Source organism: Marmota monax, unplaced genomic scaffold (assembly GCF_021218885.2).
Source record: "Marmota monax isolate L192 unplaced genomic scaffold, Marmota_monax_Labrador192_F-V1.1 WCK01_AAM20220418_F8-fsc00019, whole genome shotgun sequence".
In the NCBI taxonomy this organism is placed as follows: domain Eukaryota; kingdom Metazoa; phylum Chordata; class Mammalia; order Rodentia; family Sciuridae; genus Marmota; species Marmota monax.
The window spans coordinates 10,473,672-10,486,805 of NW_026695242.1; the positions used below are offsets into that span (position 1 = coordinate 10,473,672).

At 40.3% G+C, this 13,134-nt stretch overlaps 1 protein-coding gene across 3 annotated transcripts in view; it reads left to right on the forward strand.

Annotated features, from left to right (window-relative positions):
• Nucleotides 1-13,134, forward strand: part of Dnajc12 (DnaJ heat shock protein family (Hsp40) member C12) — a 54,624-nt gene that overhangs the window by 9,793 nt on the left and 31,697 nt on the right. For all 3 annotated transcript variants that reach the window (XM_058577928.1, XM_046419936.2, XM_046419937.2), the window contains exon 2: nucleotides 1,484-1,562. In XM_058577928.1, the coding sequence (XP_058433911.1) occupies nucleotides 1,484-1,562 (79 nt within the window). The remainder of the gene's footprint in view (nucleotides 1-1,483; nucleotides 1,563-13,134) is intronic.

Below are 13,134 nucleotides of genomic sequence, written 5' to 3' on the forward strand. Positions count from 1 at the left end.
ATTTAAAACAAAGCAATAAGATTGCAGAGCTGCATAACTGCTGTTGTCTCCTGCTGCTGTTATTGCAATTATGATTAATAAATGCAAGTCTTAATAATTCACAATAGAGATTAGACAGGAAAGTAAAATAGAATCAAATCATGGAGGGCCCTCATTTTAGCTTGGGCTAGAATTTTTATTTTCCCAATCATTAACCAATCTGCTAATTGGCAAGAAAATCATCAATTTTAGATTATGTCCTTTTTCTTTCAGTTGTGAAATTCTCTTTTTCTTGGAGGTGGGCTGCTGGGGATTGAACCCCATGACATTGCAAATTGTGAAATTCTTTGTAAAAAAGAAAAGGGGTGGATTGGGGATGTAATTCAGTGATAAAAAGTTTGCCTAGCAAGTACAAGGCCCTGAGTTTGATACCCAGCATGGCAGGAAAAAAAAATGGTGGCTATTATATATTCTTCAAAGAAACTTAACTGACTACTTTGGACATTTAAATATATTGAGTTCATAAGTGTTTTGGGCCATCATTTAAAAACAGAATTAAGTTAAATTTCTGCTACCACAATATATAATAATACGTATTTCTATTTTAATGGGAGATTTTATTGATGTTCTCTGAATTTTGTTATTGAAGAAATTGTTTCTTTCTTTTTTTTTTTTTTTTTTAATGGGAAAGCCTTTTCCACGGCTCTCCAAACCTGCACCTCTCCCTGATGTCCTGATGTCGCCAACACTTCTGAGCTTGGGTGCATTCTTTTTTTTTTTTTTAACATTTTATTTTATTTTTTAATGTTTATTTTTTAGTTTTCGGCAGACACAACATCTTTGTTTGTATGTGGTGTTGAGGATTGAACCCGGGCCGCACGCATGCCAGGCGAGCACGCTACCGCTTGAGCCACATCCCCAGCCCCCTTTCTTTTTTTTTAAAGAAAGAGTGTGTGTGTGTGTGTGTGTGTGTGTGCGCGTGAGTGAGAGAGAGAGAGAGAGAAAGAGAGAGAGAGAGAGAGAGAATTTCTTAGTTTTCTGCGGACACAACATCTTTGTTTGTATGTGGTGCTGAGGATCGAACCTGGGCCGCACGCATGCCAGGCGAGCGCGCTACCACTTGAGCCACATCCCCACCCCCAGAAATTATTTCTTATACTTAAAAAAAGTCAAATTAGAAATTTAAGGATCAAAATAAAAAGTTGAGCCAGGCAGAGTGGGCTTGGCAGTGCACATTTAAAACACCAGCTACTTGGGAGGCTGGGGCAGGAGGATTGCAAGCTCAAGGAGTTGCAAAACCCTGTCTTGAAGTAAAGTTTTAAAAAGGGATGGATCGTAGTTGCTTAGTTGCTTGCCTAGCATGCACAAGGCTCTGGGTTCAATCCCCAGTACTGTAAGTAAATAAGTACAAACAAATAGTTGGCTGTTTGAGGACTGATGCCCACGGCTTCCTTCATGCCATGTAAATTGTTCTGCTTATTTTTACCATTGATTTTTGTTTTAGGTTGAACAAATCCTGGCAGAATTTAAGGTCAGGGCTCTCGAATGTCACCCTGACAAGCATCCTGAAAACTCCAAAGCTGGTAAGTATTTAATAATAGGTATTTCTGAAGAAAATTAATAGCATAGTAACTTAATTTTCTTTTATCTATTATGCTCAAAGTTATTCTTTTGTTCAATGCCAAAGGTTGTTTTTGCTGTGGAATGGCAGGAAGGGAAAGGACTGCGAAATATCTTTTCTAATAGCAGTTGCATAACATCCATTTTTCTTTCTGCTATGATGTACTGCTTGGTAGTTTAACAATTGTCCAGTTCATGCTGTATTTCACCAGGTAAGGAGTGTTAACAGGACTTGAGCATGTTTGTCACCAGGTGGTTGTCTTGACAAGAACCCTTTGTGCTTGTGCTTTCTTCATTTGGGAGGACCTGAATATGTTCATATATTCTTATTTTAATTTTTCCATTTATTGCCAGCATGTTAATATCATTTAAATATACTAATATAGATTGAAAAAATACAACAAACCAGTGATCCTTCTATATAGCCTGTCTCCTTACTGCTTCCCTATCTTTCTTCTTCTCTTCAGAGCCAAACTTTTAATTTTGATCTTTGCATTTCTAGTATTACTTTTTAACTGTAAGAAATATTTTTTTAAATGATAAAATTCAGAGAACAGCAATAAAAGCTCCTATTCAACAGTAATATGGACTTTGAGAGCTTGTTTGGAGGTTCTAGCAGGGGAACGCAGCTACTCGTATATCCTTGACCAAAGAAGAGTCCTCCTCTATTGGGGAAGGTCATCTTCTTTGATCAAATGCTCAGTGGTAATATGGATTATTAATTTCCCATTTACCCCACTCTGACTTTCTCCCTTTCTCAGAAATGGATCAGGGACTTCCTATTTGCCAAATTTAAGTTATTTTTAGCTTGTATCTTTTCTGAGCCTGGATCAGAACTTGACACTGTTGACCATACCTCTTTTCTTCTCCTTTCTTTTGAGGGACTGGGTACTGAACATGGCGCCCTGGGCATGCTAGGCAAGCACTCTGCCTCTAACCTACATCCCCAGCCTATACTTCCTTCCTGAAACACTCTTTTCCCTCAACTACCAGGATGACACGTACTTGTAGTTTTCTTCCAGTTTTTTGGGCTGATTTTTTCCTGTTTCTTTTATGATTCCTTCTCTGCTGCCCTCAGCTGTCTGCTCAGCTTACTTCTGACTTGAGCCTTGTCATAGCTCCCAAATTTGTCCTTAACCCTGTTCTTGCTCCTCTCTTCAGACTGTAGAGATTTCTTGGAAATTTCAATTTCAAAGTTATCTTGTCAAAACCTGAACTCATTATTCTCCTCTTATTCCCTCAGAATTCTTGCTTATTTTTCTGTTTCTTCATCTCATTGAATAAAACCACCATCCATTCATTTGGCCAAGCAGAAATGACATCTTTTGGGCTGGGAGTGTGGTAGAATGGATTTGATTCCCAGTACCTGAAACAAAGCAAAACAATAACAACAGCAAAAAACCCTAGTCTCCTTCTTTTCCTTCACATCCATATATGATTGATTACCAAATGCTGTTGATTTACCTTTCATGTCTCTCTCCCTGTGTCTTCCTCCCTTCATCCTCATGCCATTATCATTTGATATAGGGACAAGCCACTCTCATTTCATGCCTGGATCCCTCTAGGCATTCCTTTAACTACTACATTTTGTAGACAGTGATTTTTTCTCTTCAATTATGGAAAAATAATGGATTTAATATGTGCAAAAAGGAATGAAGTAGAGTATAACAGATGCCCATGTATGTACCACCCAGCTTAAAACTTTATCATTGCACTTGTTGTCTCTGTGTATTCCTACTCTGATTTTTATTTTTAATTTGTTCAATTTTAAAGTTAAAATTGTGTGTGTGTGTGTTTTGTTGGGGTCATACCAAGGGCCTTGCACTATATTCATATATTTAGATCTTAAATTTGATGATTATGTTTGCTATATGTTGATGATATGTGTGTGTGTGTGTGTGTATGTGTGTAATTTTTCTATAATGAAAATATTATGCTAAGACCTGTATGTAACTCCAAGTTGCATAAAACCCAAATCTTTTTTATTTAGCAAAATATTTCCTTGACTCAAAACTGTTTATTAATTTTCTCTAGAAATCATTGTTCCCTTTGTTTGATTTATATAAACAGATAATTTCTTACATATGAAAGAATATATTAAATATTTAACCATTTTGCTCATATGATCGTCCCTTTTTATTAAGGTACAACTAGTTTAAGGTAACATGAGCAAACAGAATTATAAATTGGATGCATTTATAAATATGTATAAACAATTTAACTGTAGTCCAGTGAAAGATGTAGAACATTTTCAGCACCCTTAGAAATAATTTTTCATGTCCTGTTCAGAGTTCGCACCTCTCCCATTTTTTGATCTCTTATCACCATTGATTAGTTTTGCCCCGTTTTGTCTGTCATACAAATGAAATCATATGGCATGTACTATTTTTGGTGTGGCTTCTTTTGCTAACCCATATTTCATGTGTAGCATGTCTTTTTCTGGGCCTTTAGGAACAAGCCCCTTCATACCATGCACCCCTTTCTCTATCCTCATTTTCTCTCCACCACCACGCCTAGAGCTCTATTTCAGCCATTTGTAACTATGTTGGATTCTTAATATGCCCTATTATTTCTACTCTTCAGATCACCATGCCTGCTGGCTTCTCCCTGGAACATCCACAAGGCCTGTACCCTCCCCTGCCCCACTGTTGCTTGATTAGGTCATGCTCTTGTGTTAGGTCTCAGCTTAGCCATCACTTCCTCTGGAAAGTCCTGTGTGCCCTGGCTACCTAGAGCACCCATATGTTTGCTTATTAGTTATTCTGAAAGCTCAGTGAGGCAGACCCCCTGCTTGTCTCCTTCACAGTGGTATATCCTCTACCTAGCATAGCTCCTGCAGCAGAGGGCACCTACTCAGCATAATTTCTTGACTTAGTGAATGAATGAATGCATGAACATTTCTTTAAGAGACATTAACTATACCTTTGAACTGGAGTTAATGTTAAGATGTTCTGGCATGAAATCATGAAAACTTGATAAACATTTAAAAACAACCACTACTCCAGGTTATTTTTTAACCAGGTTCTTTTCCAGTGAAGCATGACTCTGAGCTGTTTTTCTGTGCCTGACAAACAATATGTGATGGATCACTGTTCAATATCACTGTTTCTAGTTGCCATAGTGACGGGGATTTTCATGTATGGGCTGCCTGAGGCTTCTTGTTCAGAAACACTGAACTGTGTAAATATTGTTTAAAATGAAAAGGTACACAGACATCAGTATCTTCTCTTGTTGGGCCTGCAGATGATATATGATTCAATCTTTGAGATTGTTTTTTAACCTGTTTGAACATTCTTTTTTTTTTAAAAAAAGAATTTGGATTAATATAACTCTCTGAAAATTAAAGTGATTCTTTGCAAACTTGCAGAAAGAATAGGTTGCTGATAAAAAATATTTTAAAATGTTAAAAAAATTCACCCAGATAATGAATTTTAGCTTGACAGAAATTCAGAATATAATGGGCAGATTTCAAAATGTATCTAATTATGGGAAAGAGTTATCCTGTAGAGAATCTGTATGCAGGAGAAATTTGAATACACATCTTTTTGGTGCACTAAATGTAGCCTCCCATTGCCATTATTGATTTGTTAGCATGATAAAGTAGTAGATAGTACCACAATCTGGTTTGTTAGGATTTCTCCTGTTTACCACTTATGAGCTAGTTGACTTTGGACAACCTCTCTGAACCTCAGCATTTGCATAGATAAAATGGGTAGATTAATAGTATATTGCTTCATATATCTACTGTGAATATCAAATGAGGTATCCAGCACATGGAAAGTACTCTGGAAATGTTGGCAATTATGATTCAGTGGATTTTCTTTTCTTGTTCTTAAGTAGCTGTGCAGTATTTTTAAAAATGAGAGAGTTTTTTTTTGTTGTTGTTGTTAGTAATCATTGGATCTTCCTCTTATTCATTAAAAAAAAATCCAAATCTAAGTCCTTTAGAAATTCCTTCCTCTTGCCAGATGTGTGTGATGTGTGCAGGATTAGTTGTGCTATAGAAATGTTGTCACTGAGCTTAAAAGCTCCTTACTGTTGCTCATTGCCAGCCCCTTGTATGTGCAAGAGTAATCGTTTCAAATCAATACTTTATTAACTTATTTTTTAATAAATATTTTATTTTTAGTTGTAGTTGGACACAATACCTTTATTTTTGTTTATTTATTTTTATGTGGTGCTGAGGATTGAACCCAGCGCCTTGCACATGCTAGGCGAGTGCTCTACCACTGAGCCACAACCCCAGCCCCTATTAATTTCTTTTTGACCATGAATAAAGGTTTCAGAATAAACTAAGTACCTATGAAATGATATCTTTGTTACTGATGCACAAACTTCAAAGACATTTGGATATTTAAAGAAGGGAAGAAATTCGTCTGTTGCTAACTGCTATCTTTTAATATCTCAGTGTTTTCCTACAGTGTTATCCTTTTTATTGCCTTCTCCCCTGTTACAGCTTGGATGTTGAATGTTACCCAAAGGCCCATATGTTAAAGGCTTGGTCTCTAGTGTTGTGCTATTGGGAGCTGACCGAACCTTTAGAGGTGGGGCCTAGTGGGAGAATTTTAGGTCATTGAAAACACGTTCCTGACTGTGGGACCCTGACCCCTTCATCTTCTTTTTGTATCTTGGCCATGAGGCAAGTGGATTTGGTCCACTATGTACTCCCACCTTGATATGCTGTTTTGCCACAGGTCCAAAGCAATGGGGTCAATTGATCATGGGCTCTAACCTTCAAAACTGTGAGTTGAGGGGCTGGGATTGTGGCTCAGTGGTAGAGTGCTCGCCTCCCACGTGAAAGGCCCTGGGTTCGATCCTCAGCACCACATAAAAATAAATAAATAAATAAATAAATAAAGGTATTGTGTCCAACTACAACTAAAAAATAAATATTAAAAAAAACTGAGTTGAATAAGCATTTTTTCTTTATATGTTATAAATAATGTTGAAAGCTGTTGAGAGCCACAGCCTGAGGGGCCCCAGCAAACTTCCAGCTGCCAGCAAACTTCCAGCTGCCGGCTGATGATTGGCTCACAGCAGCCTCAGCAACATCTAGCTGATTGGCTCCTCGGCCCCAGCAACATCTAGCTGATTGGCTCCTCTGCGGTGATGCTCATTGGACTGTTTCCCTGCCCTTTCAGACCACGGAGCTGCTCATTGGGGGACTTTTTTGGCTCCGCCCACGTGACCCAGCCAATCGGCCTCAAGAGCAGGAGGATTGTGGGAGGTGGAGAGAAGCTGGTGGGGGAGAGAGAGGCTTGTGGAAAGCCGGTGGTGGCAGTTGAGGCTCTGAGGGTTTTTCCTGAGAGACTATTTTGTTTGTCGTGTGTGGTTCTAAAAATAAAGTTAGTTTCTTTTGACAAGTGGCTCCTGATTGTGCCCAGCCAGACTGCGGCATTTGGTGGCCCGTACGGGGAGCGACTGAGGGTAAGTGAACTGCTCGCCCCTGAGGGCAGGGCGAGAGGATGGGTAGCCATTTTAAGATTCCTCTTTTATTTTGCTTCACTTTTGTTTTAAGTTGCCTGTCCCTGGAGATGAGTGAGACGGAAGAAAAACCGCTCACATCTGAGGAAAAACTATTTACATCTGAGGAACAGATAGGGAGAAAGGACGGATGCCCATGTCAGGAGGATAGAAAGGCTATAATGACTTTTTGTTGTTCCCTTTTTATTTCATTCTGTCTCGGTAGAGCTTGGTGCTGATAACGCCAAGGTCGCGGGTTCGTTCCCCGTACGGGCCACCAAATGCCGCAGTCTGGCTGGGCACAATCAGGAGCCACTTGTCAAAAGAAACTAACTTTATTTTTAGAACCACACACGACAAACAAAATAGTCTCTCAGGAAAAACCCTCAGAGCCTCAACTGCCACCACCGGCTTTCCACAAGCCTCTCTCTCCCCCACCAGCTTCTCTCCACCTCCCACAATCCTCCTGCTCTTGAGGCCGATTGGCTGGGTCACGTGGGCGGAGCCAAAAAAGTCCCCCAATGAGCAGCTCCGTGGTCTGAAAGGGCAGGGAAACAGTCCAATGAGCATCATCGCAGAGGAGCCAATCAGCTAGATGTTGCTGGGGCCGAGGAGCCAATCAGCTAGATGTTGCTGGGGCTGCTGTGAGCCAATCATCAGCCGGCAGCTGGAAGTTTGCTGGCAGCTGGAAGTTTGCTGGGGCCCCTCAGGCTGTGGCTCTCAACATCTCCCCCTCTCTGTTTAACAAAACTAGGTTTAACAAAACAACCTAAGCAAACAAGATACGAATGTCCACAATGGCAATGTGCCAACTGGCAGAGTCCCTGGGCTTTTCTTTTCTACTCTTTTTAAATCTTCACCATGATGGTTCCATTGTGATATATTTAACAACTCCTCCTTAAAAAGCCATGGGCTACATTTTTGTATTGTATCAACGTATGCCCTGACTGCTCTTGATTTTACTGGGATGCCTCCTTCCTCTAACAATTTACTTAACACTCTTTCAGTTTGTTTTTTACTAATTTCTGATCCCATATTTCTACTATAATACAACCCAACAAGATGACGCCAAACAAAACCGAGAGGTTGTTTTTAACAAACTAGGGTTTAACAAAACTAGGTATCAAAGGAGTAGAATACCAGGTATTTGCCCACGATGCCATAGAGGGAGACATTGGGCTAATGAATGCCGTTCTCAAACCACCATAGAGGGTACTCCATTATCAAAAAACGAACAAGGACCAGGTGTTTATCCACGATATCGTGGAGAAAGGCATCGGGCTCCATTGCCAAAAAATGGACAGGGGGGCCCAATGCTCCGGGGCCCAAAACCACAAATATACGGAGCACTGGAGGAACCCAGCAACCCCATCAGGGTAGTGCCCAGGACACATTGTCCATCAGATCCCTCATCAGACAAACCAGAGGGAGCACAGGGTTGGACATCTGCGCCTCCGCCAGAGCAGTACTAACTCCAGAGATGGGAGTTCAAATCATTCCCACAGGGGTGAAAGGACCTCTTCCCAAAGGAACAGTAGGCTTATTATTGGGACGCAGCTCTTCTACTCTAAAAGGACTTATGATAAGTCCTGGGGTAATTGATCCCGATTATGAAGGTGAAATAAAAATTATAGCCAGTTCTCCAAAGGGTATATCAGTAATTTCACCAGGAGATAGAATAGCACAGTTACTAATAATACCCAGCCTACATGATAAATTTTCCAGTCGTACTGTAGAAAGAGGTTCCAAGGGATTAGGCTCCACAGGTGTAGATTGGGCTATGCTTTCTTTAAATTTAGATTCTCGCCCCATGCTAAAACTAAATATTCAAGGACATGAATTTAATGGGCTACTGGATACAGGTGCAGACCTTAGCATCATCTCTCGTCAAGAATGGCCAAAACATTGGCCATTACAACAAGCCACTCAAACGCTTCGAGGCCTAGGAGTGGCGACTAATCCCCATAGAAGTGCAATGGTATTAGATTGGAAGGATCCTGAAGGATGTGAAGGAACTATACAGCCATATGTATTGGATCATCTTCCCGTAAATTTATGGGGACGAGATGTCCTAGATCAATTAGGTTTGACATTAACAAATAACATCAACCAAAATGCACCCACTATTATGACTAGACAAGGTTTTAGGAAAGGAAAAAGATTAGAAAAACAAGAACAAGGTATAGCAGCACCAATACAAATAGATCAAGGAACAGACAGACATGGGTTGGATTTTCAGAAAGGGCCACTGAGACAATAAAAATTACTTGGAAATCAGAAAGACCAGTATGGGTTCCTCAGTGGCCCCTGACTAAAGAAAAGATACAAGCAGCCCATGACCTGGTCAAACAACAATTAGCAGAAGGACATATACAACCTTCTGTAATGTTACATAATTTTTTCTTTAGCCATTATTGCCAGAATTCCTATCTTCATCCCAGTGCCGGTGAAGACAATGTAAATTGTTAAGAAAATTGTTTTCTTTTAGTGCCTTCTGGAATGTTACATAATTTTTTCTTTAGCCATTATTGCCAGAATTCCTATCTTCATCCCAGTGCTGGTGAAGTCAAAGATAAAACCAGTCTACAGCTTCTACAATAGCCATCACTGAACTGCTTGCAGAACTTGCCTGGACACATTGTGAGCTCACCTGTATGCATTGTGAACTATCTGTTGGTGCAGCGACTTATGGTAGTGTTGGGGTATTTTTGCTGATGATGTCACCGGTGGTACAATTTTTCAAAGGAGCCCTCAATTGGCTTAATGTCATGGCATTTTGCATCCTCCTCTACTAGTGATGGTCTAAAATTTGGGGGCCAACAGAGGTGAGGCAAAGAACCTCACCCCCCCACAGGTGCAAAGGCCTATCCACAAGTATGGCTGTATGCTGGACCGGTAGTCAGTGACGGGTATGATCCAATTGCAGTGGTACCAACCTAAGACAGGAGGCTGACGCCTAGAGGTCAGTTCATCCGATGACGGGTAAGGACCATATGTTGAATTGGACTGCCTAACAGGCACGGTCCCTAAGCCACATGCTTGTTGTTTAAACAGAGAGGGGGAGATGTTGAGAGCCACAGCCTGAGAATGTCCATTGTGGACATTCGTATCTTGTTTGCTTAGTCCAAAGCCTTCAGTTCAGACAATGGTAGAGGAAGGAGAAGACATAATGATTCAAGTAAAAGAGAAGGTCTCTCAAGTTAGTCAGACAGAGGAAAAGATTCAAGTAAAAGAGAAGGCCTCTCAAGTTAGTCAGACAGAGAAAGAAAGTGTAAAACAGAAAAAGCCATCAGGGGGAAAGTTACAACAGGAGACTGCTACTAACACCTTTCTATCACCAGAGGGTGTAAGTGTCCAACCAACAGCGCCACCTCCATATGCTGGGAGGCCCCCAACCCCCGCAGTTGATAGTTGGGATCCTGAGACAAGGTCTCAAATATTAACATGCCCTGTATTTGAGGCAGGAGGGCAGCGATTTTACCAAGTTTTAAATTTCAAAACAGTGAAGCAGCTAAAAGAGGCTGTAACAACCTATGGTCCTCAAGCACCCTTCACTGTAAGCTTGGTCGAATCCATTAACAACTTGAACATGACGCCAGCAGATTGGGCTAATATGTGTAAAGCTGTGCTAAATGGAGGACAATACCTGTTATGGAAGGTTGCCAATGAGGAATTTTGCAAGGAGACGGCTAGGCGAAATGCAGCAGCTGGTTATCCTCAGAGAAATCTAGATATGTTGTTAGGAAAGGGACCTTATGAGGATCAGCAGCAACAAATTGCATATGATCCTGGCGTATACGCACAAATTGCTGCAGATGCAATTAAGGCATGGAAGACTTTACAAGGACATGGAGGTTTACAAGGTCAATTATCTAAGGTAATACAAGGAGCTAATGAACCTTATGCTGAATTTGTAGATAGGCTTATTCAAACAGCTACCAGAGTTTTTGGGAATACAGAACAAGCAATGCCATTACTAAAACACCTGGCTTATGAGCAAGCGAATCGTTGGTGCAGAGATATCATTAGACCATGGAAACATGAAGATTTAAACACATATATTAAATTATGTAGAGACATTAATGAACAAGAGCAAGTCGTGGCAGCTGCAGTAAAACAGGCTTTAGATGCCAGAGACATTAATGAACAAGGGCAAATTGTGGCAGCTGCAGTAAAACAGGCTTTAGATGCCAGGCCAAGAACATGCTACAATTGTGAACAAACAGGACATTTTAAAAGGAATTGCCCCATTGGAGGAGGGTTTTTCCTGAGAGACTATTTTGTTTGTCGTGTGTGGTTCTAAAAATAAAGTTAGTTTCTTTTGACAAGTGGCTCCTGATTGTGCCCAGCCAGACTGCGGCAGAAAGCGAAAGTCTATTCCTATTCGGTCTCTCAGAGAACCATTATTAACTCCACCACACGACCAGCGCATTGGTTTCATTAATGAGGTTCTTGGCATAAAAGTTAACTAGCGAGATCGAAATAAAACACACAGACTCAGTTACCTTTTTCTATGACCAGGTCCGAGATGGCTCCCTTCTCTGGCTCCAACCTCGAACCACCCGTAGGGCAGCAAGGATTACTCAGGACTAGCAGGAGAGAGAGAGAGCAAGCACGCCAGGGAGTAGCCTTTTATTGGGGAACAAGAAATTCAGGGGAGAATTCCATCCAATGAAGGTTGAGGGGGGCCGCACTCCAAGCTCAGGGTCAGTGATTGGCCCCTGGGGTCAGTGGTCAGTCACACCCCCACATGGACTGGTTCTCTCATCAGGAGAGGGCCGGGAAAGCTCCGACACTGATTAGCCAGAGCGCCTCAGACCCAAACCGGGAGTCGCCCAGTCACGTGTGAGAATGGCTCTCCACAATTAACAATAGAAATATTTTTTCATAGATTTTTTTCAAAGTAATTCTGACATCATATTATTATTTCTCATGTAATTATAAATAGAATACAGTTAAAATGTGGTTATAGTAATATAAATTCTTTCATGAAATATGTATTGAAAAGAATCTCTATATTTTCAAAGTAGGCCCACTAGTTAAATCAGAATGTCTATCAAAGGGTTCCAGCATTATTTGCTACACTAAACTCATAAAATGAAATCTCACTTCCCAGAACTGGTAAATGTTTATATTGTGTCATTCATTCAATTAGCTGATACATTCAAAGACAAATATAAACCCAAAGTCATTTTTATTAAATGTAGTAAAGAGGATGGGACATGAAAAAGGCCACATAACAGAAAAGATAAGGTCCCTTTTGTTTTCTGCTTATCCACTGTTGCTGAGGGATTGACATCAGAATAATTCTAAGTGGACTTCTTTCGTTCTGAGATATCTGGTAATTGAGGCTGACTGTAATGTACGAAGACAAAGTGACTCACAGTTAAAAATGTAAATGTTTACAATTACTGTACTAGTAGTAGCTGGCATGTGTATCCTTGGTGATAATTTAATAGACTTTTTATTCCTGTTGGAAAAAGTGACATCAGATTCATACATGGGAACATTTACATTTCCATTAGCAACAGGAAGGATTGCTCACTGGGGATGCTTTTTATTAGTGTGTTTTCCTGTAGTTTTCAATTGCCCCCATCTTTAGGATATTTCCTTTAATCTATTAATTGCTGATGCCTCCAGGGGTGATATTAACCATTCTAATAAAATGGTTAGTGCTTGGAAACAGCCTGTGCTGACCAGCTTCTGAGCAGCATCCTGGAGGTGTCTTTCTGTGTCAGGCTATAGCTTAGGATAATAGCAGACACTTGGAGTGATTTGTCAGCATGGTGGGGGGCTTAGGAAAACAGCTTTATTTTATTTTATTTTTTTTACTAATTAGAATACATAAATAGATCAGAGTTTTCACAATTGACGTGGAGGTGTTGTAGGCACTAACTCTATATTTGCCCCAATATTTTTCTGGTTCAGAGGATCTCGGCTACTTTTCATGAGGCATTTTAAGCACTTTCAAAGTAACTTTAATTGTATGATACTATTAAAATGTTCCTAATTCATGAAATATTTTGAAAATTTGTTTTTTCTTTGGTGCTTGGAGCTCAGATAATAGCGCTG